At 39.4% G+C, this 25,826-nt stretch overlaps 1 protein-coding gene across 1 annotated transcript in view; it reads right to left on the bottom strand.

Annotated features, from left to right (window-relative positions):
- lasp1 (LIM and SH3 protein 1) overlaps positions 1-25,738 on the bottom strand; it is a 40,361-nt gene extending 14,623 nt beyond the window's left edge. Inside the window, exons 1-3 of the mRNA XM_017306144.2 lie at positions 25,244-25,738; positions 11,278-11,372; positions 1,739-1,823 (exon numbers count right to left, since the gene is read on the bottom strand). Coding sequence (XP_017161633.2) covers positions 1,739-1,823; positions 11,278-11,372; positions 25,244-25,312 — 249 coding nt within the window. The 5' untranslated portion in view covers positions 25,313-25,738. The remainder of the gene's footprint in view (positions 1-1,738; positions 1,824-11,277; positions 11,373-25,243) is intronic.
- Positions 25,739-25,826: the final 88 nt, after the last annotated feature.

Here is a 25,826-nt window from a genome sequence, read left to right as displayed (position 1 = left end):
ATGTTTATTACGTCAACCCCTCATCATGGCTGATTGGAGTAGATAGGATAATTCCAATACATTTGAGTGAAACACGTTTATTTATTCAGTGGGAATGTATAAAAATAGACCTGGTAGAGAATTTTCCCACAAGGCTTTTAGGCAATACTTATTCGTTGCAAATAGGGCACTGGACCCCAGTCTCGGTCTAACCTCCCTGCAAGAGATAGCTGCAGTTTGCAACCAAGAAACAAATACCTGGAAAATTACATGGAAGGAAAACTGCAGCAGTAAAATCAAAATTCATCTGGTGACGGCATTGCAAAAACGCAGAGTGATAGGTCAAACATTACGACGCTATGACACAGTAAAAGCAGGAATGGGTAAATCACCTCTACTTCATCCAGGTAATTCCCATGAAAATAAGCTAAATTTCTGTGACTGCTGCTGTGTGGATGAGTCTTGATTCAAGGTAAGGCTAAACTACAACAACCAGATAAAAACCAAGGCTTTCTGCCAAGTTATTCTATAAAAACACTTGATGCATAACATTAGCCTACAATGTTCCATGTTTTAGACTCCATAGTGTCTAAAAGCTGCAGGATTGTTCAAATACACAGCAAGACTGATGTTGATTGTACATGTTTAAGCTAATGTGAGTTTGTTTTTAGGATCAATTTGTCCCGTTTATCTTTTAATGTTAAAAGTTTGGTGTTCATCAGAAAAACGCTAAATTTGACATAAAACAATTTTGACTTTGTTTCTTTTTTTCTTATTTAAACGTTCCAGGTTAAACTAGTGTTAATATCAGTCAAAGATAACCGAGTACATATAAAACACAGCTTATCGCTGCTCCAGTTTTCTGTCAGTGAAGTTTTTTTTGTCATCTGTTCAGTGCGCGATGCGTTGATTGGCATACTTTAAACTGTCAGGCAGCAATGGGGCTGGAGTGTTTCAAGTAAAGATGACCTTATCTTTCCAAAATGTCTGAATTCATGATTTGGAATTATGAAAGGTTAGCTTTTTACATGGCAGCTGCTGTTTGAATTAGTTGTACACCAATATATCCACCCTGATTTCCTTAATTTTGGGGTATCGGCTGATAAGAAATTGATCTACTAATCTCATCTACATCCGGAAAGGTATGAAAATCGGCCACTGTTGCTTCTTGCTCTGTTGGGATAGAGGACTGACCCACCAGGTCACGTTTGCACATGCGCTGTTAATAATCACCCTACCCATGCCAACTTTGTGACTTTGTCGCTATAGTTTGCGACAAAAAAAGAAACTGTATCAACAAAATTTGGTGATACAGTCAGGCTTTTTAAAGATCAGTGATCGGTCAGAAAACTACAATCGGTGAAGCCCTAGTTTGGATAATTTTTTCCCCCTTTGTTAAATGAATTTTTGTATTTACTCTGATAATCTTTACCCAATATTTACAATTTGGTTGATAATCTGAAACATTTAACTGAGAAAAACAAAATTCAGGAAAGTGGGGCAACAATTTATGGAAACACTGCAAGTTGTGGGTTTGTTTAGCTTTTGGTTTAGAAGTTGACCACTTCCAAAGTTTGTTGAGGCTCAACACAGACGGGGAATGAGAACTATCCAACAAAGCGTGATTTCTAAGGACAGACATGTGAAAACACCTGCATAACTCAACTCAAACCAACCAGCAACTTGCAAATTCCTAAAAGGAGAGTGATGGGTCATTTGGTAAATAATGAATACTTTGCTTGGCTAAGTTCCAAGTTACCTGGCTCTGCATCTTGGTCTGCTGTTTGAGGCGAAGGTTCTCTGGAGTATCAGCCACACAGGTAAAGTTTGTCTTGGGGTAGTGTCTGTAAAACAAAACATTGAGGACACCAGTGAATATCAATGAAGTTACCAGCTTCCACTCTGACGCACAGCAAGGCTCAAACCTCGCCTGCTAAGAAAAAACGGTATAAATCAAGCAGCGTGCAGATTGTGGCCCCAATGTGGAGGCATTTGTTATTCAAGGTGGTCCCGACGTTGAATTAGGAGCGCCTGTAGACAAAAAGCATGTCAGCATTAACAATGGTTTGTCAGTGAGAGCCAAAGAAGCCTGAAAAAGCAGAAATACAAGAAAGGGGCTGAGATGGGGGGTGGAAACCTCAAGGTTCCAGAGTTTGGAGACAAGCCATAGCAGGTGAAGGAAAAGCTTTTCAGAAACAAAGCACAGGAATACCGTCTCACACTTGTGGGCACGGTGCTATGGGGATAACAGGAAGACAAACAGCATGCAGCAGACACAGCAACGAGGTCAAACTGACGGTGTGAATGATGCTGTGGGCCCCTCCCTTCACTAGAGCATGAAGGAGACTTTGTTTTTTTTTTTTAAACGATTTTAGATGCATCTTCCTTTCATTCAGAGAAAATACTGTCTGAAACATAATTTAAGCAGTAGACTAGCTGAGTTTCCATTGACCCTATAATAGAAAAATTTAGGTTTCAAAATAAATTAGCTTAATTGAAACACACCAATTAAGAAGAAATCCCTCTTCTCTCAATAAGTTTCGCCACTAGCCTGAGGAGATTTTTTGTCCGCATCAAAATTTTAAAATATATTTCACAAAAATGCAATGGAAACACTTTTTTTTGCATTGCATTGCATCCCATGATCAACAACAGGATGTTACTACTGGCGGAAACCATGAAGAAAAAGGAAGTAATTGGAGGAGAATGGTACAGCGTGTTCCTTAATGACTTATCGCATGAACAAACTTATTCACATGTGAATCTAATTATATTTCTTTTTTAACTGAAACAATTGCGAAATTGTGGTTTTTTTCTATATTAGTGGAATTTAGACAAATTTCTGCACACATTTGTAATAGAAACACAGCTACTGACTGCTGTGGGCAGAGGAAAAACTTTAGGACTTCTCTCTTAAGTTTCTAAGACTTAAATAGGGAGTGGCTTGTGTGCAATGCAATTTGCCAGAGTACTTTTTATTTCCACTAAAGCACATCAAGTATGTATTTACAGAAAAAAAAAAACAATCCCAGTGAGTGTAAAAAACTATTCTGTATGTTCTGTGATTGAGTAACCATTCAGCTTTTATTCTTCACTGGCCACAGACTGTCTGAACTCCCATTAGAGGCAGTATAAGCGAGGCATCAGACAGTGTTATTCTATAATGGAGGCTTTCAAGTAAATGCAACCCTGGGTCAACAAGTAATGGTGCCTGCCAGCTCATTCAGTCCTAAAGGCAGAAAACCACATGGCGCATGTCTAGTGGGAGACGAAAACCCCCAACAGTGCATCTAGCAGCTTATCTGGACTACATTTCCCAGACTGCCTCAGGATACTCTGTGTCCCTAAAAATCTTTAGACGCTACCAATGCCTCTGAGTGACCCACTTTGCCAATATGTTTACAATTTCATTGAAAATATACTCAACTAACTCAATGAGAGTTTTCTCAATGCAACAACCATAGTTGGTGAATTGCTAAAAAATAATTTGGGGAAAAGCTTTGCACAGAAGTTAAAAATGAAACTACTTTAAACCCAGACATTTGATCTTTCTCTGCACCCGTCTCTGCTCACTCTGGCCTTTTTAAGGCAACAAGTTTAAATAAAGTAGCTGCTACCTGACATTCAGATGCAGTGGTTAGCAAAGCTTGTAGTTTCATTGCTCAAATATCTAATCATAGAAGCCCAGACATTTTCCTACACTGTCACGTCAGCATTTCATGTATGATTGTGTCTTGCAGAAGTATTAATGTCGTTTTGCAACTGTAATTGTTTGGATAATTCATTTAGATTTTTTGTGATACCAACACAAAACAATAAATAGCTATAAATTTGTTTTTATAATCATTTTATCCTCCACAAAAATGAAATCTACAGTGTGACTTTGTATTCAACGTCCTTGAGTCAACCTACCTACTATTGAAATTACAGTTTAATCTTTTAAGGCATGCCTCCAACAACTTTGTACATTTAGGGAGCATTTATCCGTTTTTCAGTGGAGAGTGTCAACAAACATCAAATTTCAAGTTTTTCTGCCAATTCTCAGTTGAATTTAGATCTGAACTTTGACTAGACAATTGAAGTGCATAAATATGCTTTGATCTAAACCAGTGGTTCTTAACCTTTTTTGAGGTACCGAACCCACCAGTTTCATATGCGCATTCACTGAACCCTTCTGTAGCGATAAATAAAATATGACTTTTTCCCCCCCAAATTCAAGACATAGATTTTAGTTGGGTCATCCCAAGATCACCAAGTCTTCTTAAAAGGTAGAGTCTCTCAGAACAGTTCTTTAAAATATAGTCAGTGTTTTCAGCAAAGTTGAGCTGACTGTCCAGGAACGACCCATGGTATTTAAAATGTGCCACAGTGTCAACAGGTTGGCCATCGAGAGAAACTGGAACCACTTTAAGGTCTTGTTCAGGTCATTTAATTAGCTCTACATTCTTAAGATAATGAAAAATTAATAATAAATAATAAAGAATGCGGTATTCTGATTTAGTAATGTAATTATATTAGTTGTGTTACCACCCCCACGCCACTAGAGGCAGTACCAACCCCGAAAAGATGCGACCAAGGAGCAGATTTAGAAGTTCACCAAAAGCTACAGAATTTGGTAAAAACTGTGAGCTTTGCTGAAGTAATTAAAGACACAAGTTCAAATCCATGCTGAGAGTGGAGCTCCTTCAATCAGTGCTCCTCCACAGCACTGATTGGCTAAGCAATGTAACATGATCCTCTGCAGCAAGCGATGGCAAAGCGGGGCGCGTCATTACGACTTTACACAAGTGTACACTTGTGTCTTTACCTCCGGGGCAGAGGCTCCGCCGAACCCCTAAGACCGACTCATCGAACCCCTGGGGTTCGATGAGTCGAACCCAGGTTAAGATCGAACCCAGGTTAAGAATTGCTGATCTAAACTAAGGGTGACCCACTCCAGTTTTCCAGTGTCCTGGATGTTTTGGGTACATCTCTGAACCAACACAGATTCATTAATACTGAATTGCCTCCCTGGTTTTCTGAAGTTTTGCAGGTGTCCCCTAATGAACCAATCATTTGATCATGTGATTGGTTCATTACGGGAACCAATAAAAACAAGTAAAACGTGAAGAAGAGTTTTCACAAAGCTCACCATTCCACTGTATGTTTACAGAAGCAGTTCAATCATTCTCTCAGGAACCATGCAGGTTTTATAACTTTAAGAAATGCATTCTCGCCCACCTGTTTGGTTTAATCAAACCAAAGTTCACTTGTCTAGAAAGTCCGGTTTGTTTGGGGAGGAGTGAAAGCGTATCAGCACTCCGATGGGGACCAACAAAGCCAACTCTGGTCTCGGTTCGGTTGAAGTGAACACCGGTGCGGCTCAAATGTATTTGTGAACACCAAAAGCAATAAGCAGGTCAGTCTTTTGTAATGTCTGTAAAGGAAGATTTAATTGTAATGTTTGTCGTTGACACCCAGGAAGAATAGTCCCTACGGTGGTAAAGATTAATGGGGATTCTTAAATAAATTCTGAGTAAATGCAAACAAAACAAATGTTTGAATCTAGCGCTAGCAGGAGAAATGTCTGTCTTTTACCAAAGACAATAGAGAAATCTTTCACCCACTAAAATCCAACAGCACTCCATGTTTGTTCACATTTAGCTTAGAAGGAAGTCGCACTCTTGTCTTCTTTGAAGATTTTTGTGCCGTTTTCTTCAGTGGTTCTTGGTTTTTCCAATTGGTTTGGATCCTTTGACACGTTTGACAAGTGCAGAAGTGAACCACCCCAGCTAAACATGTTGCCATTCTGGTACCCACTCAAACCGATTCTACTGTACTAGCAGGTGTGAAAACACCCAGACAAATGTTACATGGTGGCAGCAAGAGACAAAATCCTCTGGATTATAAAAGTTGGTGACCCCTGTTTGACAAGGACAGTTGTGTCAGGGCTTATTTTCTCTGAAGCTGGGTGATTTATGGTGAAAGGCTGCTTTTCATAAAGCATCGCCGTCCCTAAAAATCCCCTTCTCGTCAGAGGTAGTGGGTGTGTAGCTGAGCTCATAATCAACATCAGTGTTTCTCCCACTTTTGATGCGTCTTTGGAGCCTCCCGTTGCACTTATGGGCCAGTAAATACCTTACATTTGCAACATGCTTGGATATTAGAGTCAGACCATCAGATCTTGTAGCATTCGTCAGTGTGAACACTCATTTTTTTTGTGTTTTCACATCCGGTTAATGGTACAACCAAGTCACAAGACCACTCATCTACCTGTCAGGCAGTACACTGGGTTAATAAGCCGCACACAGGAAACTGGTGCGAGCACAAAGAAGAGTGATAAAAACAGAGGGGATGTGAAGATGGGGGAGGAGAAGGGGCTCATGCATGTGTAATCACAAACACAAGCGGCCTACTGTGCGGGAGGAGAGGCCTGTTTTCAGGGAGGAAACAGGAGATGATGCGGTCAGCTCGCCTCAGACCTGGAAAGGTTGTTACACGTCACTCAGCTGCAACATCTCATAATATTCAACTGGGTGGAAGAATGATGCAACATGGTAGGAAATGTAGAACTGGCTCTATCAGAGACAAGGCTGCTACAAATTACAGGCAGGGCTGAGTGTTTTATGAACCTGAAGAGTACACGTCATAATTCATGAACTGGATATTCTCAGTCTAGTCTATTGAAATGAAAAGTAGCCACCAACAAACACTTGAGTTGCAACAAAGTATGAGGAGCTGTTTGTTAATGATTGACCACAAATGCTGTAATGATGATAATGCACACCAAAAGCAATAAAACACATTAAACCAAAGTATGACAAACGATTAATCGTGATTAATCGTTTACTGTAATAACTGTCTAAGAATTTAGTACTTGATTAATCATCAACTGAAGTAAAAAAAACAAACATTAAGAGCAGGAACTGTACAAAAAACAACATACATTTGGCATTTAAGATAAAAACACCATTTGTAAAGATGTTTTACCCAGAACTCCTCAAATGTCTTCACACGGTTCAGATTTACTAAGGAAATGCTAAGTTATTGCTTTTTAGGCAATCAAATTTTTATTTACCGTATTTTCCGTACTATAAGGCGCACCTAAAAACCTTCAATTTCCTCAAAAGCTGACAGTGCGCCTTATAATCCGGTGCACCTTATATATGGACCAATATTGAGCCACAACAGGTCTAGCAACCTGGATATCAACCTAGCAGCCGCCAACTTCATTTTCGGCCGTAGTAGAAGAAGCGCGCGGTGCATGCTGGGATAGTTGTCAGAACGCTGGTTTGTAATCTATTAATAAAGTTTGACTGACCTATCTACCTACCGACAAGATAATCAGGTCGTCTGCAGGTCATTTAGCACCAGGTTCTCCACCAACATGCTGTGCACGGACGGAGAAGGGTGACCATCGTCCGGCCACGCCCCGGCCCAGTCGCAGAAGGCTCTCCTCGCCGACCCGAGTCGGACTGTTTTGTTGACGTTCTCTTTAGTGCGGCTCCATCTAGTGGATGCATAACGTAACTCCAGCCTCTACTGTAGCATCTATTCTATGCACCTTATAATGTGGTGCGCCTTAGATAAGAAAAAAGTTTTTAAAGTTTTAAAAAGATTATAAGGCGCACCATTCATTGAAGGTGCGCCTTATAATCCGGTGCACCTTATAGTGCGGAAAATACGGTACTTATTTAAAAAGGAAGGTGGTTAAAAGAAAAAAAAAATTGTTTTTCATCCAATTAATCATCAGAATAATTGATAGATGAATCAATTACTAAAATAATCATTAGTCAAGGCCCTAAACTAAATTGATGCTCAGCTTAATAGAGACTTTCAGTCATTAAGGTAATTTACAACCATCAGAGAGACCGAAGACCGTCAAAGTTTTTCCAATCAGCTCATCGTCTTTCTCCGTCTTCCACAAGCCGCGGCGACTGCATTATCTACCGAGGGGAGAGACTCTCAGGGAAGAGGGTGGGAATCCAGAAAAAACAAACAGCACCTATATCAATTACCAAGGTCAAACATAATGGAGTAATGATAAAGTAGTTATCCCACAGGCGGACGGGAACAGAACGTAGCCTGCATTCCTTTCCTGGAGCTGCAGCCTCTTCAACTGATGATGTTTACGCTCACAAGGCTTATATTAAACAAACAGAGGGAGGCATAATAAGCACACTCTGAAGGGCCTTGCAGAGAGAGATCAGGGGAGGAAGGAGGAAAAGCAAAATGAGACGATTTCTTTTACTTTTGGAGAAGTGTAGAGTAGTTGACACCTGCTGGAATTTTACACTTTAATGTAAATATCCTTAAATTTTAAATGTCTGATTAGGTCATTATGGGTACGGCACTGGAACTGACATACTTATGGCAAATAACTTATTAAAATATGCCAGCATAGCTTAGAAAACCTAAGTTATGACTGACTTTTGTTTACCAAATTCAGTTTTTGATGTGTGGATTGCATGTAAGCTCAGGATATGTGTATGCTAGAACAGTAAGTTTCCAACTGGAGTAATCTCAAGCGTACACCAGTTCTGACTGGGTAAAATGCAAATGAAGACAAAATTAGCTCCTGGGAAAACTACAGTCATCTACCTTGGAAACAACTCTGGAAATTCATGGAATGAGATTTTGTTTGTTGGTTTGTTTTTAACTCTTTTTTCCCCCTTCAACAGTCTTGTTGGTGTGTCTAAAAGTATGTGGTATGAAAATAGCACTTCCTGTTGTGAAAATGCAGAGCAAACTGAAGAACAGCTAGATGTGATTCTCCAGGCAAATGGTCTACAACCACAACTCTTAACGCGTTGCATTCAGACGCTACATAAGTGCTACTCTGCAATCAAAAGAATGCATTTTTAAAAATGGAAGTGTCTGTATTTCTATAACTCTTCAGTCATCAGATAAAATACTCTTCCATTTTTATCTTTCCTTTTAAGACTGACAGTAGTTCTTCTGAAAGCTGACATCTTAGGAAATATGATTCACTAATAAAATTACTAAGACACAGAAGTAAGTTACTCAAGAAACTTGAAGTTTCTGAGTTTTACCCCGAGTTAAAAAGCTTAATTAGCTTCTGATCAGGTTCTTAAGATTTAAAAACCAGTCATCCCGTTGTGTTGCATCAACGTATCAAATTGAGCCTAAAAGATCATCTTCACACCACACTCCTTAAACCTTTTCATATTTTGTTACAACTGCAAACTTTCGTATACGTATATATAAACAAAATAATTACTAAACTGAAGAAAATGATACAGTTTTAAAATGTTTTGCACATAAGAATCAGAAAATTTTGCAGAATGGATGGAGATAATCTGTAGTCATCAGATTTAAACCGTTTTGTTGCAGCTCTGACTGCATGTTTAAGGTCGTTGGCCTTTTTTGGAAAGTTAAACATTAACCCTCGCTTGAATTCTTGCTTTTATCAGTGACTTCCCTGCATTTAGTGCCATCAACCATCTGCTATGACCAGCTTCAATGCCCTTGAGGAAGAATGCCATCCCCACAGCACAATGCTGCCATCACCATGCTTCAAGATTCATATGCAGTGTTAATCTTAAATGGGTTTTTCTTTTATGGTTTCTTCTTGGCAGTGATTCTCTTCCATTAAAGCTAGATTTCCAGAGCAATGTCTGCAGCTCCTCCAGAGACACCAAGGGCCTCTTGGCTGCTTTCTGAACAATGATCTCCTCGACCTGCCTGCTGGTTAAGGTGGGACGCCATGTTTTTGTAAACTAACCCTTTTTTAGTGGAATTAAGACAATTGTTTGAAAACAAAATGCCTTATTTTCTTTTTATTTCATAATCATTTACTACTTTGTGCCATCACAGATCACAGAAAATCACATTAAAACAACTATTAATTGTTTTAATCGTATTTAATTTATTATTGAAATAATTGTCAGCTAATTTATTAATCGATTAATGATTAACTGGAGTACAAAGACTCAAAAAGAGGCAGTAATTGAGCCAAAACTGTTTAAAAATATATACATTCTGCATTAAGATGGAAAAACTCATTTTTCTGTAATTATGTTCTACCCGTAACTCATTAAGTACACTCTTCAAATTCTGGAAAAAATCTATTAACCTTTTGTTATTCAATTTGCTAATCCAGAAAGTAAACAAATTAGTTCCACACTACATTAATGTTAAGTCAAGCAGAAAGAGTTGGGGGGTTTTTCATGTTGATATTAGAAGTATTTCTTTTAGCTGCACATGTATCCTTCGCTACAAATGACCAAGTGTTCACTAAAGGAATGTTGTTTTTGCATTTTAGGCAATACAATGTTTATATTATTTAAAGAGAAAATGATAATTCTTCTTTGCATTTGTTATGCATTTATTATGCATTTTTGATATATAAAATAAAACGAAGTGTTCTAATGAAAAAATCAGAAGAATGTGCAAATTAATTTATCTAATTAATCACCAGAATAACTCGATTTATCACCAGAATGAATCGTTAGATGCAGCCCTAGAAAATACATTAAGCTTTTATGTTGTGACATGACAAAATATGAAAGAAAAAAAAAAAAAATCAGTGGGTACCAACAGCTGTCGCATGTCAAGATGTCAAACTCTCAGCTAATCTTTGGCCTTGCGCAAGAGGAGGGTAAAAAAAGAACCTCAAATCTAATGTTTATCTCTGAAATTATTCATGACAGGGGAGAAGTCGCACATCCCATCACCAGCCACAAGCTAGCACCAAAACACGAACGTCTAACTGGGATCAAGCCGACAGTAAAAAGACAGCTCCTTTATTCATTTCTCACTCAATAAAATGGCAGCTCAGCAAATGAGCTTGTCAGGACACAAAGCAACGCCTCTTTCCCTCGCTCCCTCTCTGAACGTGCACACACTCTCCCGCTCTCACACACGGGCTCAAGAGGAGGAGGAAGTTATTATGCGTAACATGAGAGGGGAGGGGATTCCATGGATTCCTGTTGGGAACTTCAGCATGTACTGAAGCATGAGGGAACATGCTAGTTTCTACAGTCCACCTCTGTCACTGTAGAGGAACTTGAGGAATTTCCTTTGTTGATACCCTTCTTCCCCATTGAGAAGGGGGAGGGAGGGAAGCACTTTCCCACACAGGCCTTCACTTTGAGGAGGGAGCTGGAATAGACGCAGATAAATAGGAGAGGAGGAAGAGAGGGGCCGTAGTTGGGTTGCACCACTCACACAAACATTTAGTCCAATTTCAGAGCTACGTACAAATTAAATGGAGACTTCAGGCTGAAGCCCTTGAATGTAAAGTGTGTGACATTCCCTGAGACGTCCACAGAAAGACGATTTAGCTCGAAAACTTACGCATTGCAGTATGGTCTCTTCTCGAAGCCTTTGTAATTCTTCATGTTTAGAGTCATTTTGCAGATCTCGCAGCTGAAGCATCCTTTATGCCAGTACTGTAAGACAGACACAAGACAACAGGTGGAGTTTTTATTTGTAGTCAGGACAAATTTATTACATGCATGATTTTCTTGCAATGGAAAATGTACAACCATGTTTATCCATAGATTTTAATTGAAAAGCCCATTTTGCAGCACCCAAATCAGCTTCTATTCAACTTAACTTTACTAAATGTAGCAAGCATTTTGAAAGAAAGCGACCAAAATCACTTTTGTTTTTCCTGAAAAACAAAAGTAAAAGTAAAGATTTTATTTATTTATTTTACTTTTTGGACAACCTTTTCTTAAAGGATTTAAACCGATGAGTGACCTTCTACCTATAACATTTCAGAAAAATGAGCAGCTTGAACTGTGAATTGCATCACTAAAGTGATGCAATCACTCTGGCATTGAAAACTTAAGAAACCAACTTCCTCTTTGGGTGCCAACAAAAAGCTGGCTGCCAGTAGTGTGAGAACCAGTTAAACTGTATTTGATGAGACATATCACAGTTTGCACATCAGAGTCATAAGGTTCTGCATTTTTACTGTTAAAGTCTCGTGAATTATATCAAACATCTTCAATTCATCTTCATAGGAGCTTGGACCAATATATACATCCCCTCTTCCCACCCTCACACCCCATTTCCTGTTCTGGCGTTAGCTTAATCTGTAGTCTGTGGTCTCAAAGGGAGATTGAAGGAGAGGGAATTGGACAAACCCAAAAAGGAGGGAGGAGAGCATGAAAGTAAGGAGCTGGACAAAGCAAGAGGAAAGGCTGCAGCCAGCAGAGGGTGGGTGCGAGAGAGGAAACGCCGGGGAGTGAAGCAATGATCTGATCCCGCTGTCATCGAAGAGAGGGAGGGAGGAGAGAGAAGACACCGAAAGAAAGAATAGGGTGAAAAGAAAGGGAGTGCTTATTAACATGGCCTTAGGGCACCCTGCCATCCGTCCCATTCTTTCTCCCACTCTTTATCGCTTTCCATTGCCCACACACAAAATGAGAATCCTCCGAACAGAAAAAGGCGCAAGAAGATTAATATGAACAGTAGTAACATGAGACTGCAACGAACATTTCTGAATGTTTCTAAAACAAGAGACATACCTAACATGCACAGACATTCATTTATAATGCAGCATGTGTAAAAGGAATATAGCCAGAAGGATTACTTTTAGACTTGAGGTATGAATTGGATCACAAACCAAGAAGAAAAAACTCAATGGGAACATCTTTGGACCACCCAGGATGGTCTCCACCAACAAATGGCAAGAGTGTGCATATGTTTGTAGCTGCAAGCCAGCAATATTGTACTGGGGCATAGAAGAGACAATGCTAACAGTGGAAACAAGGCTCTGGCTGTGATCTGGGGAGCTGTGATCCACAGCCAAACACACAGAGCCAAACCTTCAAGTCCAAACTCCTTAACCAACCACAACCCAGCCGGGCCAGAGGGAGCTGCAGATGGACACGTTACTCTCCGTTTCTCTTTATTTGAAACAAATCGCTTTAAAAACAACAGGATGATTACATGCTGTCTGGATACAGTTGATCTGTAGGGCCGTTTCAATGAGCAAAACAACAAATAGATCATCTGAGGGACAAATGCACACCCATGTTGGGAGAAAATGATTGAAACAGAGCATTTACTGTTCTCAGGAGAGTCAAAGAGGCAGGCATGGACTTTGACATTCATGTTCGACAGGTTAAACATTGACTTTAAGTCTAAATTAAAGCACAAATCTGAGGAAGTCAATCATTTAGCAAACTATTTCTATGGCTTCCCTAACCTGCTAATCCACATTACAGGACTAGACTTGGCACCCTCTAACCAAGCATGCCTTGAAAACAATGCTGCTCTCTGATGACAGGAAAATATTTCAACCTAACCACAACTTCTGAATTAATCATTAGAGGGCATACCTGAATAAACATGTGCTGTAGTTGGAAGAGGTAAGGTGATCCCATTTTCAGGTCGACAATTACAGGAATTTCCCCCTCCCACTTTTGGCTACAGTCGATTGTAAAAACTATTTAACGGCCCAATTAAAGGGCTATTTCTTTTCCTGATATAATTTTATTTTCTTTAAAAGTCTCCAGTTTGACACATGTAAGGTTGACATGTTGGTGTCTGTATAGATGGCACCAAAAGGAGAGGTCTGTATGAAATGTTTCGCGGTTCTAGTGCTTCCAGTTTTGTACCTGAAAAAAGTTGCGAATGCAACAAATAAAAATACAAAAACATAGTTGGTTTATTTGTGTGAATAAAACACTTTGGATCCAGTTTGGTCAACATTTGCTTCTGAAGATGACAAATCCACTCAACCACCTCAGTGATCCAAAAACAACTGATACAAGAAGTGACTGGAATATATAAAACATATTTTGCTTTAATTAATCTGTCATTAGATTATGTTTGGTTCTGCTACATCTGAAATGTACAGCCATTTTAAGGACTTAAGTAAATGACTGCAAAAAACAAACATGTTTGTATCCAAATAAAGGCTGGTGCCATCATAATGATATTATAATTACCATTCTTGTTCATAAAACCGTGCAACATAAATTTGATCATCAACTAAAATCTCACACTACTCCAGATATGTCCAAGTTATTCTTCTCAGAGTCTCGCTTATTGAAAGCTCTGTGCCACCTTTTTACTGTTACTATGCTGATTCATGCCAACGTTCCTCAGAAAAATAAATACAAATGATGTCTGCTTTTGCAGCCAACAACAGAACAGCTGGTGTGATTTGATCGTCGCGGAGACATTGTAGGGTTGGCAACAGTCCCCACGACGTTCCCACAATGCACTCCTAAAACACTGTACTACCAACTGGAGGTCTCGACATGCAAGACGCGGCCTGGAAGAGGGTGGAAATGTGCAATTTCTCAATTGAAGTATGTGGTACTCCACTAAAATAAGTGTCTCTTTTCAGAATGCAAGGATCGGCCTTTACCTTTTGACCTGTAAGGTTGCAGGCATGCACTGAGCAGTTAATGCTGCAGTATACAAATGTAAAAATATATATTACTTTACAGATATGCTGAAACTCTCACTATGTCATGACAGTATGGTATGAGAGATAATCTGTGAAAATAAAGCAACAGCCAATCACAGCCAGGACGTGGGTGTTAGCGCTGTCAATCACCCTCTGTCTCATCCCCTTACCTTTCCCGCCCGCAACGCTGCAGCTAACAGATCATGTTGTGGATGCTCAGGCTAGTTAGAATGGCCACTGATGATGGCGGATACACCGTTTCCTTTAACGTTGGATTACATTAGCACATTTAGCAGCGAGTACATGAGGATGATTGACAGTGCTAAGATCTTCCTTCTGGCTCTGGTTATTTTTACTGGGAGTATCAGACAGCAATAGCAGCTTAGAGAGGATGTTTCCACATATTATCTGTAACATTATACTGCCACAACAATGACAGATATGTAAAAAAAACATTCTTCAAAAAAGTTACATCATGCAGCTTTAAGCAGGAAGCTCTGACTAATAGCTGAGGTTTAATCACAGAGCCTGCTCACATCGTTTTTCCTAGTTTGGTTACAATTCAAAGCAGCTGGGAAGATATTCTGCATTACCTGAATCATGGTAATGCAGAAATGTTACATTGCCATGCTGAAACGTCAGAAACCGTACAGGCTTCAACATGTCAGACTGTGTGAGCTCAATAAAATAAAATCCTTAGACAAGCTTCTGTCACACAGTAAGATGCCATTTTGCAGTAATAGTTGGTTCAGCAGAATCAAATCAGAAATATAAGATACAAGTCCAGGAATCATTGAACAGCAGGTTGAAGGTGTTAAAGCTTTTCCAGACCCAAATTTTCAGAGTGTTTCTAACTTTTACAACAAATTTCAATCTGAATTTATAACCCACATTTCTATAGAGGTCAAGCTTCACAGAGTAGCTGGAGAATACCTTAACTACATCACATACACATGAATAGAAACCCTGTTAGACACAGAAAAGAGAGAAGATGCAGAGGGAATATCAAAGTACTCATGACTGGACAACACGGGAAGGAGTCACCGATAATTGTTGTATGTTATCTTTAGTTAGAGCGCTAAAATGGCAGTCAGAGCATCTTGTCACACTGAATGACCACAGACTCTAGATCACAACTCATTTTCTCACGTATCATGTACAACAATAGATCTGGTCTGACACGGCTGATCATGTAGTCTGAACCTGGATTTAGGAACAATTCTCATAAAACACTAAACATATTAATCCCCTGAGCTGCTATGCGAGTTAGCCACAGCCCAGTGTCTTATGAAGGGTGGAGTGATATACTCATTTTAAGGGTTGGATGTGATGCTTACAGGTGTTTTGTAATGCTTCAACCGTTGACTGTGTATGCTATGACTTTGTATTTTTTATGATGTAAAGCACCTTAAACTGCCTGGTTGCTGAAATATGATATACAAATAAACTTGATTTGACTTGACTTTGTAGTTTTGCAAGAAAAGCATGCTGGGATGGTTTTGGATCAAGGTCCCTCACAAATAATTTGTTTTCACTAATTTGATATGATAAATGTTGTTTTAAAGCTCATTTATGAAAAACATCACAGCCTTCCTTGGTGATTTTTAATTGAGATATGCTTACCTGTTTGGGTTCATACTGAACCTGCACGTCGATACAATATAATCCAAAGTGCTTCCCACTGAAACATCCAAGACGTATTTTAACTCCATGCGCTAATTCCAACCACTCCCCAGACACTCTGCATTGTCTGTTAATGATGTGCTCATTGTGAGAGTTACACAAGAGGGGACAAACAAAGCTGTGGAAATAAATGTGTGTCAGAGGGGCCGTCCAGCTGTTAGCCTTGTCTGGTTCCCGGAAAACCTTGCTCTGTAGTGCCAAGGCAGGATCTGACAGTCAGCTGGAAAAATGAGGACACTGCAGAGATGGAGCCCTAGAAATGAAATACTCAAAAAGACTGACATCTCTGTCTGCCTGCAGCTCAAGGGCAAATGCGCATGCACGTAAAACACGCAATACATGTGTGCAGGGCTGGATGTGGGTTAAATGTCTCAATGTGAGAGATGCGTGTGTGTCAATGAGGGTCGTAGCCTCCAAACAAGAGAAAATGTTCACTCAGCATTGGTCAAGTCAAGTAATTTAGGAGGAAGAATCTCAGATAAACCAGTAAAAATAATAAAATAACACTAAGAGCTGGTTAGTGAACACCTAACTTAAAACTGGATTCAAAAGCATCTATTTCACAGTATAATTTAAAAATAAATTTATGAATGTTCTCACTGTACAAACAAATCATTCTACTGTTTAGGACATAATGTTTTGTGCAAACTAATATGGCCTTTTAATCATCTTTAAAACATCTTAGGATTATATCCCAGTGGCCATAAATACAGCCAGAAGGGCCATATTTTGAGAGATACGAGTGTCTTGCATGCCAAAAAAAAAATTGCTCTCTTTTGGAAAAGAACAGATAGTCCAAGTGTTATATTTTAGATTAGACAAGTGTGAGCAACTTTCCCCCTGGAAAGAACAACATGCATACAGAAAGGAAAGAGAAATCTGAGATGATTTGGACTTCATTTTATTTGTCAAAAATCAAATAAAAATCATGTTTTTTAAGAAACCTTTTCAAACAAGTACATGAAAGTCTGTATAAATAAATTATTAAAATTCTAGAAGCTACTATTGTCAGGCAGTTATCATGCACTGAAAATATCATGGAGTGACGCGTGAGGTTTCAGGCATTAAGTGCATCCCATCTTCTGGTGTTAACCACTTCCTGGGTCGCCATGTGAGATATAGTTTAATTTGAGAACCAGGCAGTGTGGTGCTGGTACGCCTAAAGACACGCACATCTGGATAGTGCTAAAAAGGATAATAAAACAACTCATTACCATATGCAAGTTAATTAAAACTCAATGCCACTTTTTTTTTTGTTTCAACCCATGTAGCTCAACTGCAGACAGACAGTGATTTTCAGACTTGCTGGATATGAGTGAACATTTACTTCCCTAACTTTTCCTTCCAGATTTTAAAAGTGCGGTAATTTTTCCATCCTTACACAACAGACAAGATGTCCAAAGTATGTCCCAGCAGAAACATGAAAGAGGAACATAATTAAAGATCTTCCTTGTCATGCTGTAAATCAAGCACATAACAACCCTGTCATGGCTGTAAATGTCTCTTTGCAATCTGAAACCATATTTGCGCTGGTATAAACTGTGCAGTAAATAAAACCCAACATGTAAAGTGGTTCCTTCTTCCTGATCGTGAAGCCGATGGCTCGGGTGATTCTGATGTGGTTGGAGACATCAGAGGAAAGTGACTGGTGGTTGCTAAAGACGCCTCACCTTCGTGGCATTTAGACAACGTGACTCAGCTCTCAAAATAACCTGACTAAAGATAGGCTGCCATTCCTAAGACGAGGAACAAAACATTAGAGAAAGCCTGATTCAGGTCTAGAAGCATTGGCAGTTAAAGCATATGTCAGGTGATATATATATATATATATATTTTTTTTTAAGAGATTTTTTTATTTTGCATGCGTGCAAACATAAATGGGATGTAGGATATATTGTTTTTCAAACAGTAAAGACTGTACAAGATGAATATGCTTTGACCTTTAACCTTCCTTACTGCAGTTTCCTGTGATTGATCAGAAGCAGCACAATAGACGCTCAAATCTTACCGGAAAATCCTGCAGTAGCAACCAAACAAAACAAACACGCTAAATAACCTAAAAAATGGGTTATCCATAAAATGGAAGACAGGACAGAGTATTATATTAAGCCCTGAGCTATTTTATTGCTTACTATATAGTAGCATTCCAGGCTCTCTGGAGGTCTTTCAGGATATAAAAGAACAAAAATATATATAAATAAAAGGGGGACTTAGTGTGTCCACACATTATTTCCTTCTACAAAAATGCATTTTTGCATAAGCCACTGTTACAAGATGATTTCTGTAGATATCGTAATAAAAATAGCATAGATAACAGGCCGACGTGGATGATCTGCCGACAGTTTAAAAAAGGATCCTCAGTGCTTATTGTAGTAAACCTCTTGGTGAGAAAATATGTTTTTCTGTCTAGCTATGCAACATTTAGCCTTATGCAACCGAAAACAGAAACAGGTGCTGGTCATGTTACTTGACATGGAGCTGTCTGGCACAGATAATTTTGTATTTCCCCAAAATGATCTGATGATCTTTTAGAACAACTTTAATAAAGTATTTTTCTTTTATCTACTGTTAAAAAAAAACAAAGATCAATGGGAGGTCAATTAGTTATTTTAGTTTGATCAGGGGTCCTAATCTCTCATACTTTTGAAGAGTGAGCTGACCCAAATGGAAATCAAATGTATTTTTATATTTATTTGTATTCCTGTCAAATTCATGCTTAATGGTAACGAGGTGCAGCATTTTGTTGTTGGTTTAGAAATAAGAAATATTTAAAATGCTGTTTGCTTATTTGTTGTGTGTGGTGACAAAATTATCGTTTAGTTTATGTGCTAGACTGAATAGCTCTCAATCAAAATGAGTAAAAAATAAAAATAAAATAAAATTCAGTTTAAGCAGAGAAAAAGACACTCAAATCCAAACTTGGCTAACCTGAGGTTTTGGTTGACCATCTGAACTTGTAAAGTAGGTGATAAATGGTTGCATAAGAGCCAATCAGCAGTGCTGAAAATAAGATCTGTCAACTGTTGCAACAACTACCCAGAAGCCTAGAAACAGCAGCACACCTCTGTTGCGAGAAAATCCACATGAGGAAGGAAAGCACAAGTCAGTTTCACAAACTATTTATAGGCCTTTGAAAGCAGCAGGTTAACCGTCCAAGAAGAGAGTAACCACCCAATGGCCTATATATCAAATTAGACTATTAATAAAACGTGCAAAAGATTTGGAGCAGAGTTGTGCAACTTGCAGGCCTGTTTAGCAAAACCTACGACAATATGCAGTAACGGGAGACACACTAAGAGTGGAAGAAAGCTTTGCACTAATGTTTTTATTTTTAAAAAATCTATTTAAAAGTAGAAAACTGGGACATCACTTTGCTCACACAGCAATTTCTTTGTTACACATCTCAGCGGCTGGACTTCAAAGCCTTTTTGTGAAACAAAGCCACAAAACTGACAGGCATGCTCTGGATAAATGAGCCTAATATGTTCTTAATAACTTTATGCAACAAGCTGGTATGTTAAGCCCCAAATGAAAGCAAAATGAGATGGAGAACCGGTTGTAAAGAAGAGCCCAGACTAAAGTTTACTTCCTGTCTTTACCTGCTGCTACTACCGGGCCCAGTCCTGCTGTAAGCAGAGGAATCCAGCACAGACAAAAGGCCTGGTTGTTCACCTCCTGCTACAGAAGGTGAAAATGGTCGTCGGAACCAAAGCACAAGTGGAAGAACACTGAGCTACTCCACATGCACACCTGAGCGGATGGAAAATACTCAGGTCAGCCTTGACTGCTTTAAAACAAAGATGGAAATGTGTGCAGTTTTGAGAAAAAGTAAAAAAAGTGGGGAGTCTGACAGAAAACGTCAACATATGGAAAGCTAGCTTGCTTTGCTGGACACAGAGCAGAAAGATGGCACTGCAGGCCTGCAGCGGAGCATGCAACATGGGAGTGTCTGTCTGCTGGAATGCACTCTACTTTGGGGCGGATTCCACAGCGCATTCAGGCTGCACTTGTGGCAATTTGATTTCCATCAATCCAAGCTTTGTAACAAACCAACATTACTTCTGTGGAGATGTCTGATCCGCCCTATAATATGGGATGGCTGCGGGTATGGAGGGCTTCTGAGGTAAATCGATTCCAGTTGAACGCACAATGGGAAAATACCATTCATGTCCGTTCTGCAGAAGAGTGATGCATCCAGTCTGGGGATGATGTTACTTTAGATAAAGTGCTTTGTGAGTTTTGTCCACCACCTTCTTTTATCTGTCAACCCTGACAGATGAGCAGATCTCAACAGTGATTGATTTTCTCTAGATTTGAAGCATCCATTGCACAAAATATTTAATTGGTCGACTAAAATATGGTTGCCACCTTACAGATTTCTCCTGTTTCTAATTTGTCACACCAAGGCCTGTCGCGATAAACGATAACTCAATTAATCGCACGATAAATTAAACCCATCGACCTCATTTTAATTATCGGCTTTATCGTCTCTTCCTGTCTTTTTTTTCCCTTTCTGTTGATGACACTGAATGAAAAAAGGCTCAGCTCCGGTGCTCTTCCTTAGTGTAATGTCCAGCGCACACTAGACGAGTTGTTGGCGGCCTGTCGGCCCATTTTCAAAACCTGACAGAAATCCCAGGTATAACGGTTCGATCGGGTTCGTCGTGCCGTGTGGTGTCCAGCCACATGGGCACAAAATAATGGCTACAAGTCCAGTTAACTAATTTTAATATCAGGCATTAATCAATGCTTTACTAGAATCTGATGCATGTGGCTAGAGTCAGCATAAAGTCCTGACTGAATGAAAATCATTATAACCTATTTATGCCACATCAACGAAGAACAGCTGAAAACCTACTGGGTTTATCAACTGCGGGAGCAATTTGGCTCCAACTCCTCTTCTTGTCATTTCTATATTATTTGCACAAAATGTTGAATAAATATTAATGTTGTTTCCACATATCATCTCCGATGTCCGCTGGACTTCGGGTTGCACCGTGTCAGCTGTTTGGGATTCCCCTCCGTAATTTCCCCTCAGAAAGCATGAAGGAGAATCCGCGCTTTCTGATTGGCTACCTGTCATATTCAGCGTTAAGCTCCCAGTCGGGGGAAATCCCTGATTTAGATCGGAGCGACCACGACGATCCACCGTAACACACCATACACTGCAGGATGATCGGTTACGAAATCATGAGCGGCCAACGTTCTAAGATTGTCATATGGGGAAAATGGGGGCAAAACAATCGTCTAGTATGAACTATTGCATTAGGTTGTCGGATGTGCTCATCTTCTCCATTTAAATCTAGTGATTACTGAAGGGCAATATAGTATACAGATTTCATATCTGCACTCTTTTAGTTGAATGCAGTATTTCTTTCCACTTTGACTTTGTTTAGTTTTTATTCAAGTACGTTTTTTGTTAACGGAGATTGAGAATCCATTTTATTTTTGTTTTTGGTCGTTTTGTTTAGTTTATTAGTTCCAGTGTTATGTGTTCTTTTGAAAATAAAGTGTTTCTATCTATGGCAGGAAATCGCATGCATTATTAGTCATTTCCATTAAATCAGTGTCAAAATGTCTTGAAACGATATTATCGTTTATTGCAATAATTATTTAGACAATTAATCGCTCGGCAAAATTTGTTATCGTGACAGGCCTAGTCACACCTAAATGGCTCTGAACAAATATTAATATCCAATTTGATTTTATCCATGATGTAAAATAGACTTTTTTGAGCTTTAAATTTTGTTATGTTATTTCCTCATCAAAAACACCTGGAGTGTTGCATTGATTCAAGCATGTTTGAGAAATACTCCGTAGCAACCATCCAGCTGTGAAAAACACCTGGGTGGACCTAGCTCTGCCTTCGAGACATAGCTCTTCCCCCGAATCAGCTCCTTCAGACTAGCCAGCAGCAATTAGCAAACACCTGTTGGAACTGCAAGTCAGCTGAACTCACAAAAGCTATTTCTCAGTGCAAAGTTGGTAAAAACATTAACGGCTAAATAGTGGAGCCATGTTGTGATAACTTACTGAAGGCGGAGTTTCAGAAGAGATGGGATTTTTAAAGAGAGAACCAATTTCAATGGGTTAAATTATGAAGTCAAATTTGATATATATAGCTTTTTTATAACAACTGACAGTTACAGATTCTTGATTAATTGTGCTAGATATCTGAAAAAATATATAGTAGTGTCCTTTAATAGGAGAAGTAATACAAACCAACTTCTGTGAAATAATATTCTCCTTTATTTTTAAAAGAATCATGTTTTTCCACATATTTTTAGAAAGATAAGTCCCATTTCACAAGCTAGACCCTGACATGATTACTGGCAGACATGTACAATCAGAAAATCCTTTAATTAGAAATAACGCTAAAACTAAAGAAATTCATTAACAGATGAGAAACTTAGGGTGTGTTCACACTGCAGCCTGAAGTGACCCAATTCCGATTTTTTGGCAATTTTTTTGCCGGGGCCGTTCACACTGCCAGTAAATGCAACCTGTATGCGTTCTGCAGTGTAAACGGGCAAAAGACCTGAAAGTGTCCCGCATGCGCAGTAGAGGGCGCCATAGCGTCAGCATTCTCAGTGTTCTGCCAACCGCCATAAAAAGAAGAAGCGCTCAGAGTTTGCGGAAGTAAACATGGAGGCTAACGGTGGAGCTTAGCTTACATATTTGAAGCTGTTGTCCAGCCGCAGCAGCATATTAACAACTTAATCCTCATATAGTCCGTCATGGTTGTTGTTTTTCTTCCCACTTGCGCGTATCAGGACACAGAATAGTGAGATTTGTTGAGAATCAGTGACGTTCAGTTCGAATGAATGCAGCCTGGACGTTATGGTCGCATTTGAATCGGATACGTATCGGATATGGGTCCCATTCGGAAAAAGAATCCAACCTGGGCTGTTCACACTGCCATGAAAAGATCGGATACAGGTCGCATTACGTCAAAAAAATCGGAATTGGGTCACTTCAGGCTGCAGTGTGAACGCACCCATAGACTTCCATCAGTCATGACTACAAATCCATTTCTAAGGTTTTTGGATCCCACTTAACCACAAGAAGACTCATCCAGAACAACCGACATCTAGACTCCCAAAAGTCTCAGTTAAGATCAGTGTTCATGATTCAATTATAAAAAGGCCTGTCTTACAGCCACCAATAAACACATTGATCATCTGAAACTTTATGGAAAATATTCTGTGGAGTGACGAGACTTTATTAGGTATTTTTGGAAGGCTGCACCTAGTGTAAATTAAACGACCTTTCAGAAAAAGATCATCATACTCAGAGTCAAACTTGGTGGTGGTGTGATGTGTGATGGGCTGGGGCTCTTTAGGATCAGGACAACTCTCATAATTAATGGAACCAGTGATTCTGTCCTCTGCCAGAAAGTCAGGAAGGAAAATGTCTGGCTATCAGTTGGTGAACCTACACAACTTAATCTTGAGTTGATACAACAAGACAATGGGGAAAAGCACAGTACTCAGATTGGACCTCGTTGGTTTTCAGAGCTTTATTCATCATTTCAAATGTGCTTTTTGTATTTATTTAACTTACCGCTCTCTGATATTGAAATGTGTTTAATTTGAAACATTTAAGCATGAAAAAAAATACCTTTTTTTCAAGCAGAGAATGTGGAAAGGCTGATAATGGAAATTTTGTAAGTAATTGATAATTAATCAGGTGATGAGACCAAGAAACTAGCTGGTGATCTCATCGAAACCCAACGTCAGTTCCATGAACACATTTAAAAAAAAAAAAAAAAGCTGCATCATTCTGTCAAGAAATTATCAACATCACTGTAATTATCATGTCCTGTTAAGCAGAATACTTCCACCAAATGTAACTTGAGTTATGCTGATCAGGCTTTGAATGGCCGACCACAAATTACAGTTTTCCTTGAGGTCTGACCCACTGATTCAATTTCTGCTTTTAAGACTGTAACACATAATGGAGAAAACAAGAAGTGCTGCAAATGCTTTAACTTTTGTGAATAGTTTTGAATTCAATAAAAACATTTTATTTATTTTTTTAAATCTCACTTGTTTCATCACATGTGGCAAACCTAAAATTTTGGAGATTGTTAGTTTTGCTAATAATTGTCTAATCACTTAAGGAATAACAATCAGAACCGACTGATGCATGTCTAAATGTAACAGATGTAGCTTATTTTATTTTAAGAGATATGTTTTTAAGACCCTATTTTCACAATACAAGAACGTATCTTGATTAAAAAAGTTCAAGTCCTAATCACCAATCCCTGTAAGAGAGATGTTGTAATTCATATTCAAAGCAAAGAGACCCCACCCAGATGAGTACAGTGGGGACTGAGCATGAGTGATTTCAGCGTCTTGTACAGTTAAATAGTTGCAGGACTCTTTAACAAACTTGAATTTCCACATTTTTTTGCGCACCCATGTTTTTCTACGAGTTAAGAGAGAAAACAGGAACAAGACTTGCACCATTAACACTTCCTTTAGCTGTTCCACGACTGCCAATGACTGACCTCGAGAGTCACGGTGGGTAAAATTGATGAGATTACCCCCTGATCTGAGATTAGCGGTGTGTTTTGGGTGAATCCGAACGAGTAAACTCGTCAAATAATCCCCGATTTGAGATTAGCCGGTTAAATTGAGACAATCCGCGCTACCTGGGAGGAGTTCAGGACACGGAAATAAACGTGCTCGGTCGTGGATAAAGTGCTGTATTGTTCAGAAACCTGACGGAAATACCTCCACCTGAGGGGGTTTATGAGTTTATTAGTCATAATACTAAATAATAAATAAATACGCCCTGTTTGAAAGCAGTGGTGTGTTTTGTCGTTTTGGGCCCAGACGAGGCTCGGTTGTCGGGAGCACATCGAAGCCTCGCTTGCGGGCAAATAAACACCTTAATCCAAATGAATACACAAAACCAACATAAAAGGAGCACATTATTAACCAGGATGGGCACTATTTCCCTTTTCGACCACGTTGTGGTGCCACCGCATTCCCAGACGCTGGCTAGCTGCTAGCTTGCTAACGTCGACATACCTGTTCCTCTGTTGGGCTCTTCAGTTCAGTTCATTCACCGAAATATGTGAACGCTTTCGCTTTTAGCGAGGCAGAAACAAACCCAGATAGGGTTCAAAACAACTCAACCCGGTTTCCTTAACCTTCCAAAAGAAAAAAGAAGAAAGACAAAGATATTTTGAGCTCTTACCTTGTCCAGACAGTTCACTTTTTCCGTGGGGTAAACGACTTGATTACATCTGCCACACATCGGATTCATGTTGGAGGAAACGCTCTTCTAGCTAGTTAGCAGACAACCCGGCGATGATACGGGACAAAAGTGGCAGCGTGCTGTCGAGTGTTCGCTTTAAAACACCGGCTACAGAAGTCGGTTGCGACCGGCGGCTGACCAAAACCAGAATCTAGTTGTATGTAGCAAAGGAGATTGTTGTTGTAGCCGCACAGCTGGCTGTCAGTCTACTAACCAGACACGGAAAGCACGCCCCCGACGCCCTCCTCTCCTTCCTTACAATGCGCGTGTCCGTGGATAGACGGGGGGAAAAAAATACAATTTGGGCTTTTTTTCCCACCTAAATTTTCATTGAATGAGTAATTACTCGTCAGATGACTTAATGGGAAAATATATAATTTGAAAATATCCACTAAATACTGTAAGAGATGTGTCAAAGTGCTGCAAATCAGTATTTAGTGATGCCTGATCGAGCCCCGTGCACCTCCTGTTTGTCCTATCCATGCTCCATCTGTTCTTGCATAGCAAACTAATGCAGTCATCT

The sequence above is a fragment of the Poecilia reticulata genome, chromosome 8, assembly GCF_904066995.2.
Source record: "Poecilia reticulata chromosome 8, P_reticulata-male-v2, whole genome shotgun sequence".
Classification (NCBI taxonomy): Eukaryota; Metazoa; Chordata; class Actinopteri; order Cyprinodontiformes; family Poeciliidae; genus Poecilia; species Poecilia reticulata.
The sequence above is the reverse complement of the archived record's forward strand: the minus strand, read 5'-3'. Positions and strand labels throughout refer to the sequence as shown.